Source organism: Rhincodon typus, chromosome 13 (genome assembly GCF_021869965.1).
Source record: "Rhincodon typus isolate 14 chromosome 13, sRhiTyp1.1, whole genome shotgun sequence".
In the NCBI taxonomy this organism is placed as follows: Eukaryota; Metazoa; Chordata; class Chondrichthyes; order Orectolobiformes; family Rhincodontidae; genus Rhincodon; species Rhincodon typus.
In genome coordinates this window covers 3674126-3694048 of record NC_063344.1, presented here as the reverse complement: position 1 = coordinate 3694048, position 19923 = coordinate 3674126, and the positions used below count along the sequence as shown (strand labels likewise).

The 19923-nt window shown below is 42.6% G+C and overlaps 1 protein-coding gene across 3 annotated transcripts in view; it reads left to right on the top strand.

The window, feature by feature from the left end:
- Positions 1–3059: 3059 nt before the first annotated feature.
- LOC109929797 (F-box only protein 36) overlaps positions 3060–19923 on the top strand; it is a 77569-nt gene continuing 60705 nt past the window's right edge. For 2 of the 3 annotated variants that reach the window (XM_048604691.1, XM_020529374.2), the window contains exon 1: positions 3060–3397. In XM_048604691.1, coding sequence (XP_048460648.1) covers positions 3302–3397 — 96 coding nt within the window. In that variant the 5' untranslated portion in view covers positions 3060–3301. The remainder of the gene's footprint in view (positions 3398–19923) is intronic. The other variant, XM_048604692.1, reaches the window with a different exon arrangement.

Below are 19923 nucleotides of genomic sequence, written 5' to 3'. Positions count from 1 at the left end.
TCTGATTTCTCTCCACAGATGCTGCCAGACCTGCTGAGCTTTTCCGGCAATTTGTCTTTTTGTTTCTGAGGTCCAGCATCTGCAGTTTTTTTTTTTAGAAAAAACAGAAATCTAGCCTTGGAAATGAGATTAGTGGGATTCTTGCTTACTGATATGTTCAGGGGACCATTCTAGGATCTTATAACCTGGGACCAAACTCTGTGCTTTTCATTAGCAAATTGGACACTTTCAGATTACAAAAGTTCAATAAAACACAACATTTTGTCTCACTCCTTTAAAAAGCTTAGTGGTATTCTTTGTTGAAAGCCAGTCAATTATTTGTACTGTAGTAATCAAGTGCAAAAGTCTCCAAAATGGACACTGATCTGTTTTCTTTTGGTTTTGTTGGAACCAAAACCAATCCTCCTCACACCCCCCTTTTTCCCAGACACAAGAATATTCACGCGAACTGCAAGCAAAACCAAACTGACCTTGGCCATCGTACAGTTGATGGAAATACTCTAGTAACATTCATTTGAATTTAAGACAAATAAGGCAGCAAATTGCTAAAAACACAGAAATACCATTGTTTTTCAGCAAAGTGGGGATGAATTAGCATGTTAAGAGATCCTTGAATGAAAACTAATCCAATGTTAACACTTGAACATCTGCAATATTGTTACCCACTGAAAAACATTTTTTTTTCTAATCTTGTATAGCCTTTACATTCAATTTTGATGCTGTCAACTCCAAATTGGTTTTTGCCTTTTATTTTAGAAAGGGTTCATGAAGAATACGTTTAATTTTAAATCTTTCAGTTATATGGAGAAAATGAATGCACCCATGTCCATAAAACTGTACCCTTCCTCAATAAATTCAGAAATTATGTGCATGAAGTTGCAGTTTGCATTTTATGCACATCAGATTGTGTAGGCAGCCATAACCAATAGTTGTTTGGTGACGATTATTCTTGGCAGAACAGTCAGACTTCTTCCCGAAGCCAAATTGAACTCAACTTGCTTTGTACAATTTTAGGGGAGACTGAAGAGTTTTAGGCTTCCTAAGAAATCTAAAAATGGTACCGAACTTTCGGTTCTGCGTACATACAGGAAAGTTTAGATACATCAAACTGAATATATTGTGGTCTTTGTCGAAATTAGGAGAGACAATAGGTTTACGGAGATACGTGATGCGTTGGGCATTCCTGTTTACTTTTGCGGCCTACACAGCACAACTGCCGCAGGATTGCACCGCCATGGTCGGTGTCAGTGCTAACGAAACAGCTCGTTATTTTTGAACGAAATAAACATCTATCCCAAGGCAACATTCCCATCCCTTGCCGTAAAGTGCACAAGTCGCTTTTCAAATTGAATTACGTTTCTTTTTTAAAAGTAAAACACACAAATTACTACTCGCAAAATGGGGTAATATTGTACGTCCGTCTGGATCATGGAAAATATTACTGATCAGGCCCAGACAACAGGTCTTTATTTTAGAGCTTTCATTATGGCTATAAGCGGCCTACCTCGTAGTGGGTTTAAAAACCCAACAATCACCAAAAGGAAGGGGGGCGGGAGGTGTAAGCAACTACATTTACAGTAGAAATAAGGTTCGAGCTTAGCTGCCTCTTTCTTTGATCACATCAAGCCGGCAGTGTCTCTCAAAAGCTAGGGAAAGAGGTGGGGGGGGTGGGGGGGAATGAGCGTCCAGGCCTGGGTGTCCAGCGTCAATCCCCGCTGTCGGAGTTACAGCTGTCGCCGGATGTGTGAACGTCAAACACCAAGTGCTGCTGGGAAAGAAAAGGGGGGAGGGGGGGAAAGAAAAGGGGGGAGGGGGGGGAAAGAAAAGGGGGAAGGGGGGGGGGAAGGGGGGGAAATATTAAAAGAAGGAAAAAAAAACCCTCCCTCTGTCATACCCCTTCCCTCCTCCCCCTCCAAAAAACAAAGAAGGAAGGAACTAATCTCGCTTACAAACCAGAGAAAGCACCCTCCCCACATACACACAAATAACTTCAGTTAAAAAAAATACTGTAGATCCAAACCATTTTGTATTTTTTTGTCCCCCCCGGCCCCTTCCTTAGGGAAGCGAATGCCAGGCTGAGCCCAATGTTCGGGTTGAAAGGGCCTCCCTCTCTCTTTCTCTCCATTCCCCACCCATCACAAACAGGATAAAGAGAACTCAGTGGGGTGGGTGGTTTGAGGGAAGAGAGAAAAAAAAATTGCCCCCCACCACCACAAAAAAAAAACTTCAACTGATTACTCATGTTAGCAGAACAAATAAAGAGCGAAACGAAAGGAAACAACCCCAGACTGACTCAAATAACACATATACTCATTATTTTAAATAGAAGAGAAGCTTTCTTTTAAAACACAAAAAAAAGGGGAAAGAGTTAATCCCAACACATCCCGCAAGCAGCTTCTCACAAGGCTGAGGAATTCATTCTGGTGCCAGGAATTAATGCCTCCAAAAAAAAAACGAAAATGCTTGATTTATCCTTGTTGTGTTTAAAACAAAAAAAATCAATAATAAACAGGTGGGGTAACCCCCCCACACACACACACACTATAATTTTCCCCCTCTCTGTCTCTGTGGTTTGAAGTAAATGTTATTACCTAGTTTGTTCCAATTCTACAGCCTGTCCTACCACCAGCTCTCCCTCTGCCCCCTCTCTTAATAACTCTCAGCCTCTGCCCGTGTATCCGTCCACCGCACTATTTCTCAGCACCATCCATTCACTGTCAATGGGAGGGGGGAGGAGGGGATGGTCCTAGGGGGGAGGGCTAAACCCTCTCACTCCCTTCCTGGCCTTCCAGAGAGAGACAAAAAACAAATAAAGACGGCTTTCTTTCATTCCTTATTTATTTCCTATCATCCATACCTTAGCCTTTCTTTTTCTCTGTCTCTTCCCCTCACATCCTTTTAAAATCTACCAACGTGGAATACTTTCCCTTTTCTTTTTTTTTGAAAAAAAAGGAAGAAAAAGACATATATAATCCGCTATATTTACAATTAATCAACTCTCCTTCCTTCCTTCCTTCCTCCTCTTCACCGTCGGTTGTATCACCCCGCGGGGTCACGACCTTTCGAGTCCCGGGTGCCGTCGGTCAGGTCCGGAGTTCTTGACCATAAATTATTTTTAATTCGCCTCGCCGGGCATCGGTGGGTTTTATTTAAAAAAAAAAAATGTTTTTTCCTCCCCCAAAATATTAAAGTGATGTGGGTGTCGAATTGGTGCCGTGCGGACCCGGTGTAAAGTAAAACTAGTCGCGGCTGCTCTTGTTTACATTCGACGCCGTTGCTCTGGTAATGAGAAGCGTCCAAGATGGCGTCCTTGTTAAAAGGCACACTTTACGAAATCCGTGCTCAAGCTCCAGCACCGAGTAAGGATTACCATCAGCTGCTGGTGACAGACTCAGAGGTCAGTATTTAACAGCGGGGACGTGCTCGCTGCGTTGATTTTTCAGGAGAAAAGCAGCAGGTATAAGAGCCTCCTGCTCCAGCCTTACCGTCACCATGAGGAATGGTCACTCGACCCGAATAGTCAACTCTGATTGCTGTCCACACATGCTGACCTTTTCCAGCAATTTCTGTTTCTCTTGTTGACCTTGAGGGACTCTGCTTCTCACTCACTATCCTGGTGTGAGGTGGGGGCACCCTCAGGTTAAACCACCACCAGTTACGTGTGTTTGTCTCTCTGTCTCTGTCTCTCTTTCTCTAATGAGCGCCCTATGGTCTGGTAAAACGCATCCTTCTTTCCATTTTTTTTAAATAATAGCTTTTTGAAAAACAAAGTGTGTGGGAGAGAGTAAATCCAAACACATTCTGCAAGCAGCTTCTTACAAGGCTAAGGAATTCATTCTAGGTGCCAGGAATTAATGCCTTCAAAACTCTTCTATGGAACTATTTCAAATGCGTCCTCTCCGACACGGAGGGGAGGAGTGCACTGGGAATCAAGTGCTCATTACTCCACTAGTCACTGTCCACTGTTAAATTTCTTGATTCAGTTTTCGAACTGACCAATTCTACCGTTTTCTGTGACTATCCAGAACAAAAGAAACCCCCAGGCCAGTTTAATGAGTTCAAAATAATCTGTTTACTGTAAACAATACTTAATCCTAAAGTGTTGGCAACACTTGGTCCAAGAAAGTTTCCTGAATCAATATGTAAAGGGCCCTACTTGGGAGGGTTGTAACACTGGACCTCCTCTTAGGAAACGAGGTTGGGCAAGTGACTTCACAGGAGCAGGAAGGCTGACGTTTCGGGCCTAGACCCTTCATCAGAAAAGGTGTAGGCCCGAAATGTCAGCCTTCCTGCTCCTGTGATGCTGCTTGGCCTGCTGTGTTCATCCAGCTCTGCACCTTGTCTCGGATTTTCCAGCATCTGCAGTTCCTACTATCTCTGGGCAAGTGACTGAAGTGTCAGTGGGAGAGCACTTTGGGTCTAGTGACCATAACTCTCTTAGTTTTAACATAGGTGTGGAAAAAGATAGGCCAGATCCACAGGTTAAAGTGCTGAACTGGAGCAGGGCCAATTTTGGGGTCATTCGGCAGGATCAAGCACAGGTTGATTGGATGAGTCTGTTTGAAGGAAAAGGAACAACTGGTAAATGGGAGGCTTTTAAAAGTGTGATATCAAGAGTCCGTGGAAAGTATGTCCCAGTTGGGGTGAAGGGCAAAGCTGGCAGGTTTCGGGATCTCTGGCTGCTGAGGGACATTGAGGCTCTGGTCAGGAAACAGAAGAAAGCATACCTTGACTTTACGCTATCGAGTGAATCCCTAGATGACTATAAAAAGTGTAGGAGCACACTATAGAGAGAAATCAGAAGAGCAAAAAGAGGGTGTGAGATGGATCTGGCAGATAAGGTTAAAGATAATCCCAAGAGGTTCTATAGCTACGTTAAGAGTAAGAGGGTGGCTAGGGAGAGTATAGGTCCCGTTAAAGATCAGCATGGCTGGCTCTCGGTGGAGCCACAGGAGAAGGGGGAGATTTTTAATGAATATTTCTCAGAGTTTACTGAAGGAGAGAATTATGGATGCTAAGGAAATAAGGGAAACAAGTGGGGATGTTTTGGATTGTTTAAGAAAGGTGGCAAAGACAAGCCAGGGAACTACAGGCCAGTGAACCTGACATCAATGGTATGCAAGCTAACGGAGAGGATACTGAGGGACAGGAGCAGCCAACATTTGGATAGTCAAGGTCTGATTACGGATAGTCAGCGTGGATTTGTGCGCGAGATGTCATATCTGACAAATCTTTTAGAGTTTTTCGAAGGAGTAACCAAGAAGGTAAATGAGGGTAGGGCAGTGGATGTTGTTTGTGTGAACATTAGTAAGGCCTTTGACAAGGTCCCACACGGCAGGCTAGTCATGAAGGTTAGGTCGCATGGGATCCAGGGAGAGCTAGCTAATTGGATTCAAACTTGGCTCGATGGTAAGAAGCAGAGGGTGATGGTTAAAGGTTATTTCTCAAACTGGAGGCCTGTGACTAGCGGTGTGCCACAGGGGTCAGTGCTGGGACCTTTGTTATTCATGATTTACATAAATGATTTGGATGTGAATGTACAAGGCATGATTAGTAAGTTTGCGGATGATACAAAATTTAGGAGGTATCGTTGATTGCAAAGATGGTTATCAAAAATTGGTCAAATGGGAAGTAGGGCTGAGGATTGGCAAAGGTTTTGCACTTTGGAAAGTCAAACCAAGGTAGGACTTATACAGTGAATGGTAAGGTCCTGAGGAGTATTGTGGAACAGAGGGACCTAGGAGTACAAGTACGTAGTTTGTCAAAAGTGGTGCCACAGGTGGACAGGGTGGTGAAGAAGGCATTTAGCATGCTGGCCTTCGTCTGTCGAGGCATTGAGTAGAGGAGTTGGGACGTTGTGTTGCAGTTATATAAGTCATTGGTGAAGCCGCATTTGGAATATTGTGTATAGTTTTTATCACCCTGTTATCGGAAAGACATGGTTAAACTAGAAAGTGTGCAAAAATTTGCAAGGATGTTGCCAGGACTAGTTGGCCTGAGTTTCAGGGAGAGGTCGGCCATGATAGGCCTTTATTCCTTGCAACATAGGAAAATGAGGGGTGACCTTATTGAAATCGTGAGGGCCATAGATAGGATGAATGCATATAGTCTTTTTCCCAGGGATGGGGAATTGAAAACCAGAGGGCATAGGTTTAAGATGAGAGGGGAAACATTTAAGAAGGACCTGAGGAGCAACTTCTTCACGGAGAGAGTGGTGCGCATATGGAATGGGCTGCCAGATAAAGTGGTTAAGGCAGGTACAATAACAACATTTAGAAAACATTTGGATAGGGACATGGATGTGAAGGGTTTAGAGGGATATGGAGCAAATGCAGGCAGTTGGAACTAGCTGAGTGGGCACCATGGTCCGCATGGACCAGTTTGGGCCAAAAAGCCTGTTTCCATGCTGTATTACTCTATATCTAACCTGTGATCGGGATTAAAATAACATCTCCTTAATCCCACAACACAAAAAGACGAGACTTTGAGAGATGCTTTGTTTTAAGGTAAAGTGGGGGAAAGAAACCCCTTTTGGGCTAAGTGTCTGGCATCAAAAGATCGAATGTAATAACTCTTCAGCTCCACTTTTCCTGTTGACTAACCTGAATGGCTGACAGCGATACCGCTGATGGTAGATCAGGTGTGACATCCAATGAACTTGGATTTGAGTTTTTGGAACATCGTTATAATCCAGTTTTTTTTTTAAACCAGGCACACATAAATATTGGCATTTGAAAACTCTAACAGATTTCCAGAAACTTCTCCTGAGAACAGGATTTTAGGAAAAAGCTTGCAACTTCTGGAATGTAGTCTTTACTCTGACTCTTAGGTCTGTAAACAAATCCAGAGCAGGTTTCTAGGAATTACTATGGGTTCCCTCTCAAAGCTAGGCCTTCCTAGTAATTAAGACAATTTACTGCATCTCTCAACTACTTGAAAGTTTTGATCAGCTGCTTCCTCAAAACCATTTGATTTCCAATAAAAAACAGCAGTTGCTTGCAGCACTGAATTATTGGCTTAAAATCCAATTAATCACATGGTTAAAAACTCTCTTAATCCAGAGAATGTCCAAATAGTCCAAAAATTAAATTATTTCCAGATAGCCCTAAATGAAAACAAGTATTTGCAACAATACAGGGCAATTTTCAGTGAAGTTTGGCTCTGATACTCTGAGTTGATGAAAATTTATATTATTTGGGAACTTTGGTTCTAAAATAGAGTCAAATGAGTTTTTGATTTTTAGTTTAGTTAAAGTGACTTTTTTTAATAGGGTTAGGACTTTTTAAAGCATTGGGTCAAAATAGCATTGCCTAGAAATTGTGATTTTTAAGCTAAATGACTAGACAAGCTACCCAGTCAGCTAATTGTTGAAGTTCTTGCTAAGTAGAACTCTTGGAACCTACGCAAAGAAAGGCCAGAAACTGTTTCGATTCGAAAGGAAAGATTCACAGGCAGATGTGCTGTTTTGCAGCCTGAAAGCAGTCTAAGCGACTTGAAAAAGCCCTAGGTTGCTGTCTTAAAGTTCAGTGAGAAAAGTCAGTCTGTGTCTGTTTCTGTGTCTTGATGATCGATGGAGAGAGTCAGATCTGAATGTGCAGAAATTCTTGTGAATTGACTTAAAAAGATAAAGAGATAATAGGATTGATACTTCACTCCGGTCAAGTGTCTGCAAACGAAATTGCTGAGAGAAAAAGGGTCGACTCTTTCTATTTTCTGTTTATGTTTGGATATTTCCAGTATGTCTCATATATGTGGCTTTGTTTTTTTTTCCCTTTTTATTTCTTTTGTGTAATAAACTTCCATGTTATTTTGTTAAAAGTACATTGGCAGCTTCTCGTGAATGTGCCCAGTGACTGACCACCACAGTGAGCAAATTTCAAAGAATAAAACTTGTGCTCTGGAATTTGACTTGCTCAATTAAACGATCTGCTGGGATCACGAACAGTGAGACACAAATGTTATATCTTTTACAATAGAAAGATATTTTGGTAATAGGCCATTGTGCGTGAAGACCTTTCTGAGAGAGAAAATTAGTTAAATAGATAGAGAGGTACCACCCCACATCAAATTCTGGGCAAGTCAAAATGTACTACCAGAGCCAATATGGGATTCGAGCCCTTACTGTTTTGGTATTCTGGATTGCGCTTTAACTGTCTAGACAACCAAACAACCAGCTCCCCGCACAATAGAAAGAAATGTTTGCTTAATTTGAAATGTAAACAGTGAAGACTAGGTGATAAACAGCATTTCTGAAGGGAAAACAGGCTAATGTTTCAGAATGAAACTGGCATAAGTTTGTTTTATATATAGATAAAGAGTAAGAGAAAAGGTAATCTATGTGGCAATACAATACATGGCATAGTTCTTAATGAGTATTTTGCATCTGTTTTCACAAACAGAGGATCAAAGCAGATATTATAGTCAAAGAGGAGTGTGAAATGTTGAATGAGGTAAATTTTGTGTGGGAGGTAATATTAGCATCCACAAAACTGAATCAATCAGCAAACCTGAATGCAGTGTATCCCCTGCTGCCAGTGCAAGCAAGGGAAGAGATAGCAAAAGCTCTAACCATTATTTTCCAACCCCTTCTGTTACTAAAGGCAAGGTGCCAGAAGACTGAAGGATTTTTAATATTGTCATATTAAAATAGGAGGAAAAGGTAGCCCACATAATTACAAGCTAGTTAATTTCCTCCCTCCACGGATCCTGTCCACCAGCCACAAGGCCCGAATCGGGAATCACCACCAATGCACAATGGTCGCAGCGTGTATCATTTATAAGACACACTGCAGGAAATCACCAAGGCTCTTTCCCCAGTATCTTCCAAACATGCATTTGTGCCATCCACATGGACGATGACAGCGATTCAGGGAACACCTTCCCTGCAAGTTCTTCTCCAAGTCACATGCCATTCTGACTGGGAAATGAATCATTGTTGCTTCATTGTTGTCAAAATCCTGGAATACCCTTCTGAACAGCACTTTGGGCATCCCTACACTTAAGGATTGCATTGAATCAAGAAAGCAGCTCACCATCGTCTTCTCCAACTCAATTATGGACAGACAGCAAATACTACCTAGCCAGTGATGACCACATCCCGTGAAGTTCTTTTTTTAAAAAGTTCAACCTCGGTAGTGGACATATTGGAGAAGCATTCTGACAGACAGTTTAATTCATCGTTCAGAGGAACACAAATTAATTGAAAACAGTGATCAAAGATTTGTTAAGAAAATATAATATCTGATTAAGGTGTGGACTGCGGTAAGACATCAATGGACTGGTTATGTTGGCAGAATCATGGCAAATGGTCCACAAACCAGAAAAGTATAATGCCAATCAATATGAGGCTTTATACTGAATCATACAGTCAAATAGCTCATCCTATAACCTTGTTGTTGCAGTGAAACATGCACATAGAAGTCCAAAACACAGGGCCTCCATCTCATTGTGTGCATCTCACCAACTAAAACAAAAAAATCCTTTTGCTGCTGACTTTCACATACCCAATGAACACAACTCCCTTACCTTTGGGAAGGACAATTAGACAAGGGAACACAATATTAATGGAAGGATTCAAAAAGTTGTCATGGAGCTGAGTGAACCTTGAAATGTATATCGACAGAATTATGGAGGTGGCAGGAGGCCAACATTCCTTCCAAGCTGCATGGGTCCACTCCAAGGTTCAGTGCTCGCCAGTTGGAGTCTGCACACTGATTGCTGCATTGACTTCCGGTTCAGGAAGTTACTGCTGCACGTTGGCCTGAAAGGCCCATACAGTTGAAAAGAACATTAGAAAGAATGCTGGGCAGGATATGTGGACAATGTCGTTCAGAGAGACATTTCTTTAATGGCTGAGGCCTTGTGTAGAAGAGTAGGAAGGTTATGCTGGAACTGCATAAAACCCTTGTTATATTGGATGTATTGTAATATATATAGTTATGATCATGACATTGAACAAAGAACAAAGAAAATTACAGCACAGGAACAGGCCCTTCGGCCCTCCAAGCCTGCGCCGATCCAGATCCTCTAATTAAACCTGTCGCCTATTTTCCAAAGATCTGTATCCCTCTGCTCCCTGCCCATTCATCGCTCTGTCCAGATACATCTTAAATGATGCTATCGTGCCCGCCTCTACCACCTCCACTGGCAACGTGTTCCAGGCACCCACCACCCTCTGCGTAAAGAACTTTCCACGCATATCTCTCTTAAACTTTTCCCCTCTCACCTTGAAATTGTGACCCCAAATAATTGAGTCCCCCACTCTGGGGAAAAAGCTTCTTGCTATCCACCCTGTCTATACCTCTCATGATTTTGTAGACCTCAATCAGGTCCCCCCTCAACCTCCGTCTTTCTAATATAAATAATCCTAATCTACTCAACCTCTCTTCATAGCTAGCGCCCTCCATACCAGGCAACATGCTGGTGAACCTCCTCTGCACCCTCTCCAAAGCATCCACATCCTTTTGGTAATGTGGCGACCAGAACTGTACGCAGTATTCCAAATGTGGTCGAACCAAAGTCCTATACAACTGTAACATGACCTGCCAACTCTTGTGCTCAATACCCCGTCCGATGAATGAAAGCGTGCCGTATGCCTTCTTGACCACTCTATCAACCTGCGTTGCCACCTTCAGGGTACAATGGACCTGAACACCCAGATCTCTCTGCATCAATTTTCCCCAGGGCTTTTCCATTTACTGTATAATTCGCTCTTGAATTGGATCTTCCAACATGCATCACCTCACATTTGCCTGGATTGAACTCCATCTGCCATTTCTCCGCCCAACTCTCCAATCTATCGATATTCTGCTACATTCTCCGACAGCCCCCTTCACTATCTGCTACTCCACCAATATTAGTGTCATCTGCAAACTTGCTAATCAGACCATCTATATCTTCCTCCAGATTATTTATGTATATCACAAACAACAGTGGTCCCGACACAGATTCCTGTGGAACACCACTGGTCACAGTTCTCCATTTTTAGAAACTCCCTTCCACTACAACTCTCTGTCTCCTGTTGCCCAGCCAGTTCTCTATCCATCTAGCCAGTACACCCTGGACCCCATGCGACTTCACTTTCTCCATCAGCCTACCATGGGGAACCTTATCAAACGCCTTACTGAAGTCCATGAATATGACATCTACAGCTCTTCCCTCATCTATCAACTTTGTCACTTCCTCAAAGAATTCTATCAAGTTGGTAAGACATGACCTTCCCTGCACAAAACCATGCTGCCTATCACTAATAAGCCCATTTTCTTCCAAATGTAAATAGATCCTATCCCTCAGTATCTTCTCCAGCATCTTCCCCACCACTGATGTCATTCTCACCGGTCTATAATTACCTGGATTATCCTTGCTACCCTTCTTAAACAAGGGGACAACATCAGCAATTCTCCAGTCCTCCGGGACCTCACCCGTGCTCAAGGATGCTGCAAAGATATCTGTTAAGACCCCAGCTGTTTCCTCTCTCACTTCCCTCAGTAACCTGGGATAGATCCCATCCGGACCTGGGGACTTGTCCACCCTAATGCCTTTTAGAATACCTAACACTTACCCCGCCTCCTTATGTTGACTTGACCTAGAGTAATCAAACATCTATCCCTAACCTCAACATCCGTCATGTCCCTCTCCTCAGTGAATACTGACGCAAAGTACTCATTAAGAATCTCACTCATTTTCTCTGACTCCTCCAATAACTTCCCTCCTTTGTCCTTGAGTGGGCCAACCCTTTCTCTAGTTACCCTCTTGCTCCTTATGTACGAATAAAAGGCTTTGGGATTTTCCTTAACCCTGTTCGCTAAAGATATTTCATGACCCCTTTTAGCCCTCTTAATTCCTCATTTCAGATTGGTCCTACTTTCCCATTATTCTTCCAAAGCTTCGTCTGTTTTCAGTCGCCTACACCTTCTGTATGCTTCCTTTTCCTCTTTGCTAGTCTCACAATTTCACCTGTCATCCCTGGTTCCCTAATCTTGCCCTTTCTATCCCTCATTTTCACAGGGACATGTCTGTCCTGCACTCTAATCAACCTCTCTTTAAAAGCCTCCCGCATATCAAATGTGGATTTACCCTCAAACAGCTGCTCCCAATCCACATTCCCCAGCTCCTGCCGAATTTTGCTATAGTTGGCTTTCCCCCAGTTCAGCACTCTTCCTTTAGGACCACTCTCGTCTTTGTCCATCAGTATTCTAAAACTTACGGAATTGTGATCACTATTCCCAAAGTAATCCCCTACTGAAACTTCAACCACCTGGCTGGGCTCATTCCCCAACACCAGGTCCAGTATGGCCCCTTCCCGAGTTGGATTATTCACATATTGCTCTGGAAAACCCTCCTGGATGCTCCTTACAAATTCTGCTCCATCTAAACCCCTAACACTAAGTGAATCCCAGTCAATGTTGGGAAAATTAACATCTCCCATCACCACCACCCTGTTGCTCCTACATCTTTCCATAATCTATTTACATATTTGTACCTCTATCTCACGCTCACTGTTGGGAGGCCTGTAGTACAGCCCCAACATTGTTACCGCACCCTTCCTATTTCTGAGCTCTGCCCATATTGCCTCACTGCTTGAGTCCTCCATAGTGCCCTCCTTCAGCACAACTGTGATATCGTCTTTGACCAGTAATGCAACTCCTCCACCCCTTTTACCTCCCTCTCTATCCCGCCTGAAGCATCTATGTCCTGGGATATTTAGTTGCCAATCTTGCCCTTCCCTCAACCAAGTCTCAGTAATAGCAATAACATCATACTCCCAGGTACTAATCCAACCCCTAAGTTCATCTGCCTTACCTACTACACTTCTCGCATTAAAACAAATGCACCTCAGACCACCTGTCCCTTTGCGTTCATCATCTGCTGTCTGCCTACTCTTCCCCTTAGTCACACTGACTTCATTATCTAGTTCCTTACAGGCTTTAGTTACTACCTCCTTACTGTCCACTAACCTCCTCATTTGGTTCCCATCCCCCTGCCACATTAGTTTAAACCCTCCCCAACAGTGTTAGCAAAAGCAGGCCCTAGGACATTGGTTCCAGTCCTGCCCAGGTGTAGACCGTCCGATTTGTAATAGTCCCACCTCCCCCAGAACCGGTCCCAATGTCCCAAAAATCTGAACCCCTCCCTCCTGCACCATCTCTCAAGCCACTCATTTATCCTGCCTATTCTTTCATTTCTACTCTGACTAGCATGTGGCACTAGTAGCAATCCTGAGATTACTACCTCTGAGGTCCTACTTTTTAACTTGGCTCCTAACTCCCTAAATTCTGCTTGTAGGACCTCAACCCGTTTTTATCCTATATCATTGAAGGACGGATGTGATCATACTAGAGGGTATGAAAGAGATTCTCAAGGATGTTGCTATCAAAGGAGAAATTTAGCGATGATGGAAGACTGGATAGGGCTGCTATTGTTTTCTTTGGAACAGATGAGGCTGATGGGAGGTTTAACTGATGTGCAGAGAAAGGACCTAGTTCTATTGGCAGAGTGGTCAATAACTGGAAGACGTATGCTTCTATATATGCTTAAATATGACTTGGGAGGAAGAGTAAGCCATTTGGCCCTTTGAGCCTGTACCACCATTCAAATAATCGTGGCTGATCTGATGACTCCACATTCCTACCTGCCCTGATTAACTTTTCACTCCTTGAAAGAGTCTTTCTTTCTACCTCTGTCATGAAAATACTCAATGTCTCTATTTCCACTGTCTTTTGAGGCAGAGAGTTTCAAAGACCCAAGGCTATCTATGAGAAAATATTTCTCCTACTTTCTCCCGAATGGGCAGCACCTTTATTCTTTAAATGGTGACTCCTAGTTCTAACTTCTCCAACAATAGGAAACATCCTCTCCATATCCACCCTGTCAAGAACCCCCAGGATCTTATATGTTTCAATCAAGTTGCCTTTTACTCTTCTAAACGCTAGCAAATACAAATTTAGCCTGTCCAACCATTCTTCATAAGACAACCTACATATTCCTGTTATTAGTCTAGTAAACCTCTGAATTGCTTCCAGTGCATTTACTGAAAATGAGAATGTGGTGGTGTGGAGCTGCCACCTGGAACTACCACAGTCTTGTTGCAACTACTGTAATGACTACAGGCTAAGCCGGTATGTTGATTTAAACCAGGCAGTTCTTTTGGCTGACATTGATGGGCAAAACTGACTCCTTCTGTATCATAAATCTTTCCACGTTACTGCTATGGATATTTTCTTTCTCTACAAATGTTGATTGACTTTCAAAATTTTCCTTTTTGCAAATTTGTGTCTATCGTGCAGTGATATGTCACAGAATGTGACAAAATGTTAGCTTTTCGAACCTGTTCCTGCACTCAATGTGATCATGGCTGATATGTGGCCCAACTTCATATGCCTGCCTTTTTCACGTAGACCTTAATACCTTTGGCTAATAAAATTGTATCACTCTCAGTTTTAACTTTAACAAATCATGAAGCATCAATTTCTGTCTGTGGAAGAATGTCGGTTTCAAACTTCTATCACCCATGTGGAAGCGTTTTCTAATTTCACTCATTTGCCATGTCTTTAACTTTCCACCTATAGTTTCGCCCAATTTACCCTATCTATTCTCTTTAATATCTTGAAGACTTTGATCAAGTCAACTCTTAACCTTCTAAATTCTAGCCACTACTTTAATTTCTTCATCAAACTTAGTTATATTCCAGGTGTCATTCTGATAAATCCACACTTGTACCCAAAACTGCTAACAGCATTCTGACCAGAGCTTTGTGCAGCTACAGCAGGCTTCCTCTCCCGTGTATTCTCATCCTTTGGATATAAAGGCCAGTATATGATTAGCCTTTGATTTTTTTTTTTTTATTTGCGCCTCTTCATGGCATCTGCATACCTGGACCCCACATATAGGTAAGAACATAAGAAGAATATAACGTAATCTTGTCCCACAACCCAACAAGATCATGGTTGATTTGTTTCGGGCCTAAACTCCTGTTTTGTGCCTGATCAGCCTATCTGTCAACTCCCTGACATTTCAAGATTCTATCTACCTCCTCTTTTTAAATATTTTCAGTGCTCTAGCCTCCACAGCTCTCTGGAGTAGGGCAGTCCAGACATTCACTACCTTCTGGAACAACAACTCAAAGGCTAGGAATCTAATGTGAGTAACTTGCCCCGACTTCCAAAGCACATTCACTATTGATAAAAATTCTTTCTACTTGCATGGATGAATGCGGCTGCAACAACAGTCAAACTGCAGTTGTAGTTGTAGTGGCCTTCACTAGGAAGAAGGTGCTGGGGAAGCTGAAAGATCTGAAGGTGAATAAATCACCTAATCAGATGGACTACACCCCATGATTCTGAAGGAGATAACTAAGGAGATTGTGGAGACATTTGTGGTGATCTTTCAGGAATCACGAGTCAGGGAGGGTCCCAAAGGACTAGAATGGAAAATGGTTAATGAAACACCCTTGTATAACAAGGGAGGAAGACTGAAAACAAGGAAGTTATAGGCTGGTTAGCTAGGTCTTGGTCATTGGTAATGTTTTAGAGTAACTAAGGATAAGATTGCAGAGTATTTGGAAGTGTGTGGTAAAATAGGGTTGAGTCAGCGTGACTTTGTCAAGGGGAGGTCATGCCTGACAAATCTGTTAGAATCTTTTGATGAGGAAATGGGCAAGATGGACAAAGGACAGTCAGTGGACATGACCTATTTGGATTTCCAGCAGGCCCTTGACAAGTTGCCAGGCAGGAAGCTGCTAAATAAGATAAGAGCACATGGTGTTAAGGTGCAAGGTACTGGCATGGATAGAGGATTGGCTGACTGGCAGAAGGCAGAGAGTAAGGATAAAGGTGTCGTTTTCAGGATGGCAGCCAGTGGCTAGTGAAGTTCCACAGGAATCAGTGTTAGGACCAAACCTATTCAAGTTATACATTAACGATCTGGACAAAGGAACTGAGGGTATTGTTGTTAAGTTTGTAGATGACACAAAGATAGGTGGAGGGACAAGTTGTGTTGAGGAAGCAGGGCAGCTAAAGAAGGATTTGGACAGGTTGGGAGAGTGGACAGTGATGTGGCAGATGGAATAAAATGTGGGAAAGTGTGAGCTTATGCACTTTGGTAGGAAGAATAAAGGCGTAGACTATTTCCTAAATTGGGAGAGGCATTAGAAATCCAAAGCAAAAAGGGACTTGGACATTTGAGTTCAGGATTCTCTTAAAGCTAACATACAGATTCACTTGGCAGTTAGGAAGGCAAATGCAGTGTCAGCATTCATTTCAAGAGGGCTAGAATGCAAGAGCAGGGATGTACTGCTGAAGCTATGTAAGGCTCTGGTCAGAACACATTTGGAACATTGCGAGCGATCTTGGGCCACGTATCTAAGGAAGGATGCGCTGCCCTTGAAGGGCATCCAGAGGATGTTTACAAGAATTCTCCTGGCAATTAAGGGTTTGTCATTCAAGGAACGGTTAAGGACTTTGAGTCGGTACTTGATGAAGTTTATAAGGATGGTTGGCGATCCAATTCAAACTTACAGAATGCTGAGAGGCCTGGATAGAGTGAGCGTGGTGAAGATATTTCCACTAGTAGGAGAGACTAGAACTTGACGCCACATTCTCCGAATGAAGGAATGACTCTTCAGTACTGAAATGAAGAGGAATTTCTTCAGCCAGAGGTTGCTGAAGCTGTGGAACTCAGAGTCACAGAGGCTGAGGAGGCCAATCATTGAGTCTTTTTAAGACAAAGGGAGAGAGAGATTTTTGATTAGTAAGGGGCTAAAAGGCTATAGGGAGAAGGTGGAGAATAGGATTCAGAAACATATCAGCCATGATCAAATTGTATACCTTACCTTAAGCACGATACTAATCAGAGCAAAGCAACCAGTTTCATTGTTACTTGATCATTACCTTTATACGTTTGTTTCCTCCATCACTGATATGCAGTGGCAGTAGTGTGCACCATCAACAAAATGCACTGCAGGAACTCCCCAAATCTTCCTCACCATCTTCCACTACACAACCTCTGCAAACTTGAAAGACAAGGGCAGCAGCTGCATGGAATAACTACCATTTTACAATTTCCCTTTCAAGTGGCACACCATCCTGGCTTGGAACTATTGCCATACCGTCACTGTCACTCTGTTAAAATCCCAGAATTCATTCTTTAATAGAACTATAGCTGTACATGAATTAGATGGACAGCTGTGTTTTAAGTAGGCAGTGCAACATTACCTTCTCAAGAGCAATTGGGGATGAAATACAAACACTGACCTTACCAACGATGCTCGGATCCCATGAAAATAAAATGTAAGACAAGAATTGCACACTTTTTGGAACTATGTTCTTGCTGTTACAGATTACTTTGAGCACCAGCTTTTGTAAAATTTGCTATGTTGCCATTCCTCACGACTTCCACCACCATCATTTAAAACATAATGCAATGGCTTTCCCATTTTAATCTATATTAATCTTTTCATTTTGGAAGATGAGATGGAAGAAAAATTGAGGGTGATATAAAGGTTCGACTTATACAGATACCTCAATCGCAGATATCTCAATTTATAAAAAGGCAGGATTGGTAAAAGTCCAATTAGTCATAATTTGTACTTGTATGGTTTTGCATAGCTTGCAACCTATGTCAATCAGAATAGATTCAACTTTTGTAATGTGATCAATTGAGTGCCACTGATGTTCCCTGTGGCAAGCTGAAATAATCCTGTCGTACAAAAGGTAAGTGCATTGTGACCTTAAAGCAAAAACAGATGGTGTAGGTCTGTAGCTCACTGCAATGTGAGTCCGTAATTAGTTGTGGTCTCTTTCATAAATTAAAACCTCCACAAAAACTACTCCTGTGGCAAAAGCAGATACTTGCAAACAAAAGAACAATTCTGCAGATGACTGAATTTGAAATAAGAACAAAAAAAGTTCTGAAAAACCTCAGCAGGTCAAACAGCAATGTGGAGAGAGATTGTGTTTAAAAGGTCATCAGCCTGAACCTTTAACTCAGCTTCCAGCCACAGATGCTGCCTGATCTGCTGAATATTCAAGTTAGGAGCAGTTGTAGGCCACTCTGCCCCTTGAACCTAGTTTACCATTCAGTGACATTGTGACTGCATACTTCACATACTTGCCTACTGACAATAACCTTCTACGTCCTTGCTTGTTATAAATCTATCTACCGCTGCCTTGAAAAGATTCCAAGGATCTGCTTTCACCACGTTTTAAAGAGGAGAGTTCCATAAACTCTCAAACGTTGGTGAGAAAAAAGATCTTCTCATCTCTGTCTTAAATGGATGACTCTCTTTATTTTAAATGCCTAGTTCTAGAATCTTCCAAAACAGGAAACATCTTTTTTCGTATCCGCCCTATCAAGCCAAGATTCTGTATATTTAATTAAATTTGCTACTTATCCTGCTAACCTCCAACAGATACAAGCCTATACTGTCAAACCTTTCTCATAAGACAATTCACCATTCCACATAATAATCTACTAAAAGCAAGGCACTGCGGATGCTGGAAATCTGAAATAAAAACAAAATGCTGGAGAAACTCAGCAGGTTCGGCAGCATCCATGGAGAGAGAAAAAGATGTGTTTCAAGTCCAGTCACTCTTCGTCAGATTTGATAGTAGCTAGGAAAAGATGATATATATGTTGACATGGGGGCTGGAGACAGGGTTAAGCAGATGGGTGGAGAAAGAGCTGAGAGAGAGAGAAAGACAGTTAGTCGGACAAAGGGATGAGTGATGGCAAGCCAAGGGAGGAGAAAAGCTGATAATGGGGACCATAAATTGATGAAAACTGGTTGGCTGTGTTGAAAGTAGCCTGTGTCAAGAGAAGACCCTGGGATGTGGGGGTGAGTAAAAGACATGGAATAAGGTGTTCAGCTTCTAAAGTCATTAACTTGATATCGAGTCCTGAAGGCTGCAGGGTCCCAAAGTGGAAAATTGAGGTGCTGTTCTTCCAGCTCGCACCGAGCCTCACTGGCACACTGCAGCAGGCTCAAGACATAAATGTTAGCGAGGAACCACAATGATGTATTGTGGTGGCAGGCAAGTGGAAGTTCAGGGTCATTTTTACAAAGGGAAAAGGATGGGCATGTAAAGGGATTACAAGTCTGTTTTCCCATCCCCCAACCATAGACCCCAACCCTGTACAGCCCACTTCTACTTTGTTCCCAAAATCCACAAACTGCCTGGGCAAACCTATTGTTTCTGCCTGTCCTCGCCCTGTGGAATTTATCTCTTCCAGCCTCAACTTGATCCTTTTCTCCCCTTATAGACATAGAACATAGAACATTACAGCACAGTACAGGCCCCTCGGCCCTCGATGTTGCGCCGACCTGTGAAATCAATCTGAAGCCCATCTAACCTACACTATTCCATTATCATCCATATGTTTATCCAATGACCATTTAAATGCCCTTAAATTTGGCGACTCTACTACTGTTGCAGGCAAGGCATTCCACGCCCTTACTACTCTCTGGATAAAGAACCTACCTCTGACATCTGTCCTATATCTATCACCCCTCAATTTAAAGCTATGTCCCCTCGTGCTAGCCACCACCATCCGAGGAAAAAGGCTCCCACTGTCCACCCTATCTAATCCTCTGATCATCTTATATGTCTCTATTAAGTCACCTCTTAACCTTCTTCTCTCTAACGAAAACAGCCTCAAGTCCCTCAGCCTTTCCTCATAAGACCTTCCCTCCATACCAGGCAACATCCTGGTAAATCTCCTCTGCACCCTTTCCAATGCTTCCACATCCTTCCTATAATGCGGCGACCAGAACTGTACGCAATACTCCAAGTGCGGCCGCACCACAGTTTTGTACAGCTGCAACATGACCTCATGGCTCCGAAACTCAATCCCTCTACCAATAAAACCTAACATACTGTACGCCTTCTTAACAACGCTATCAACCTGGGTGGCAACTTTCAGTGATCT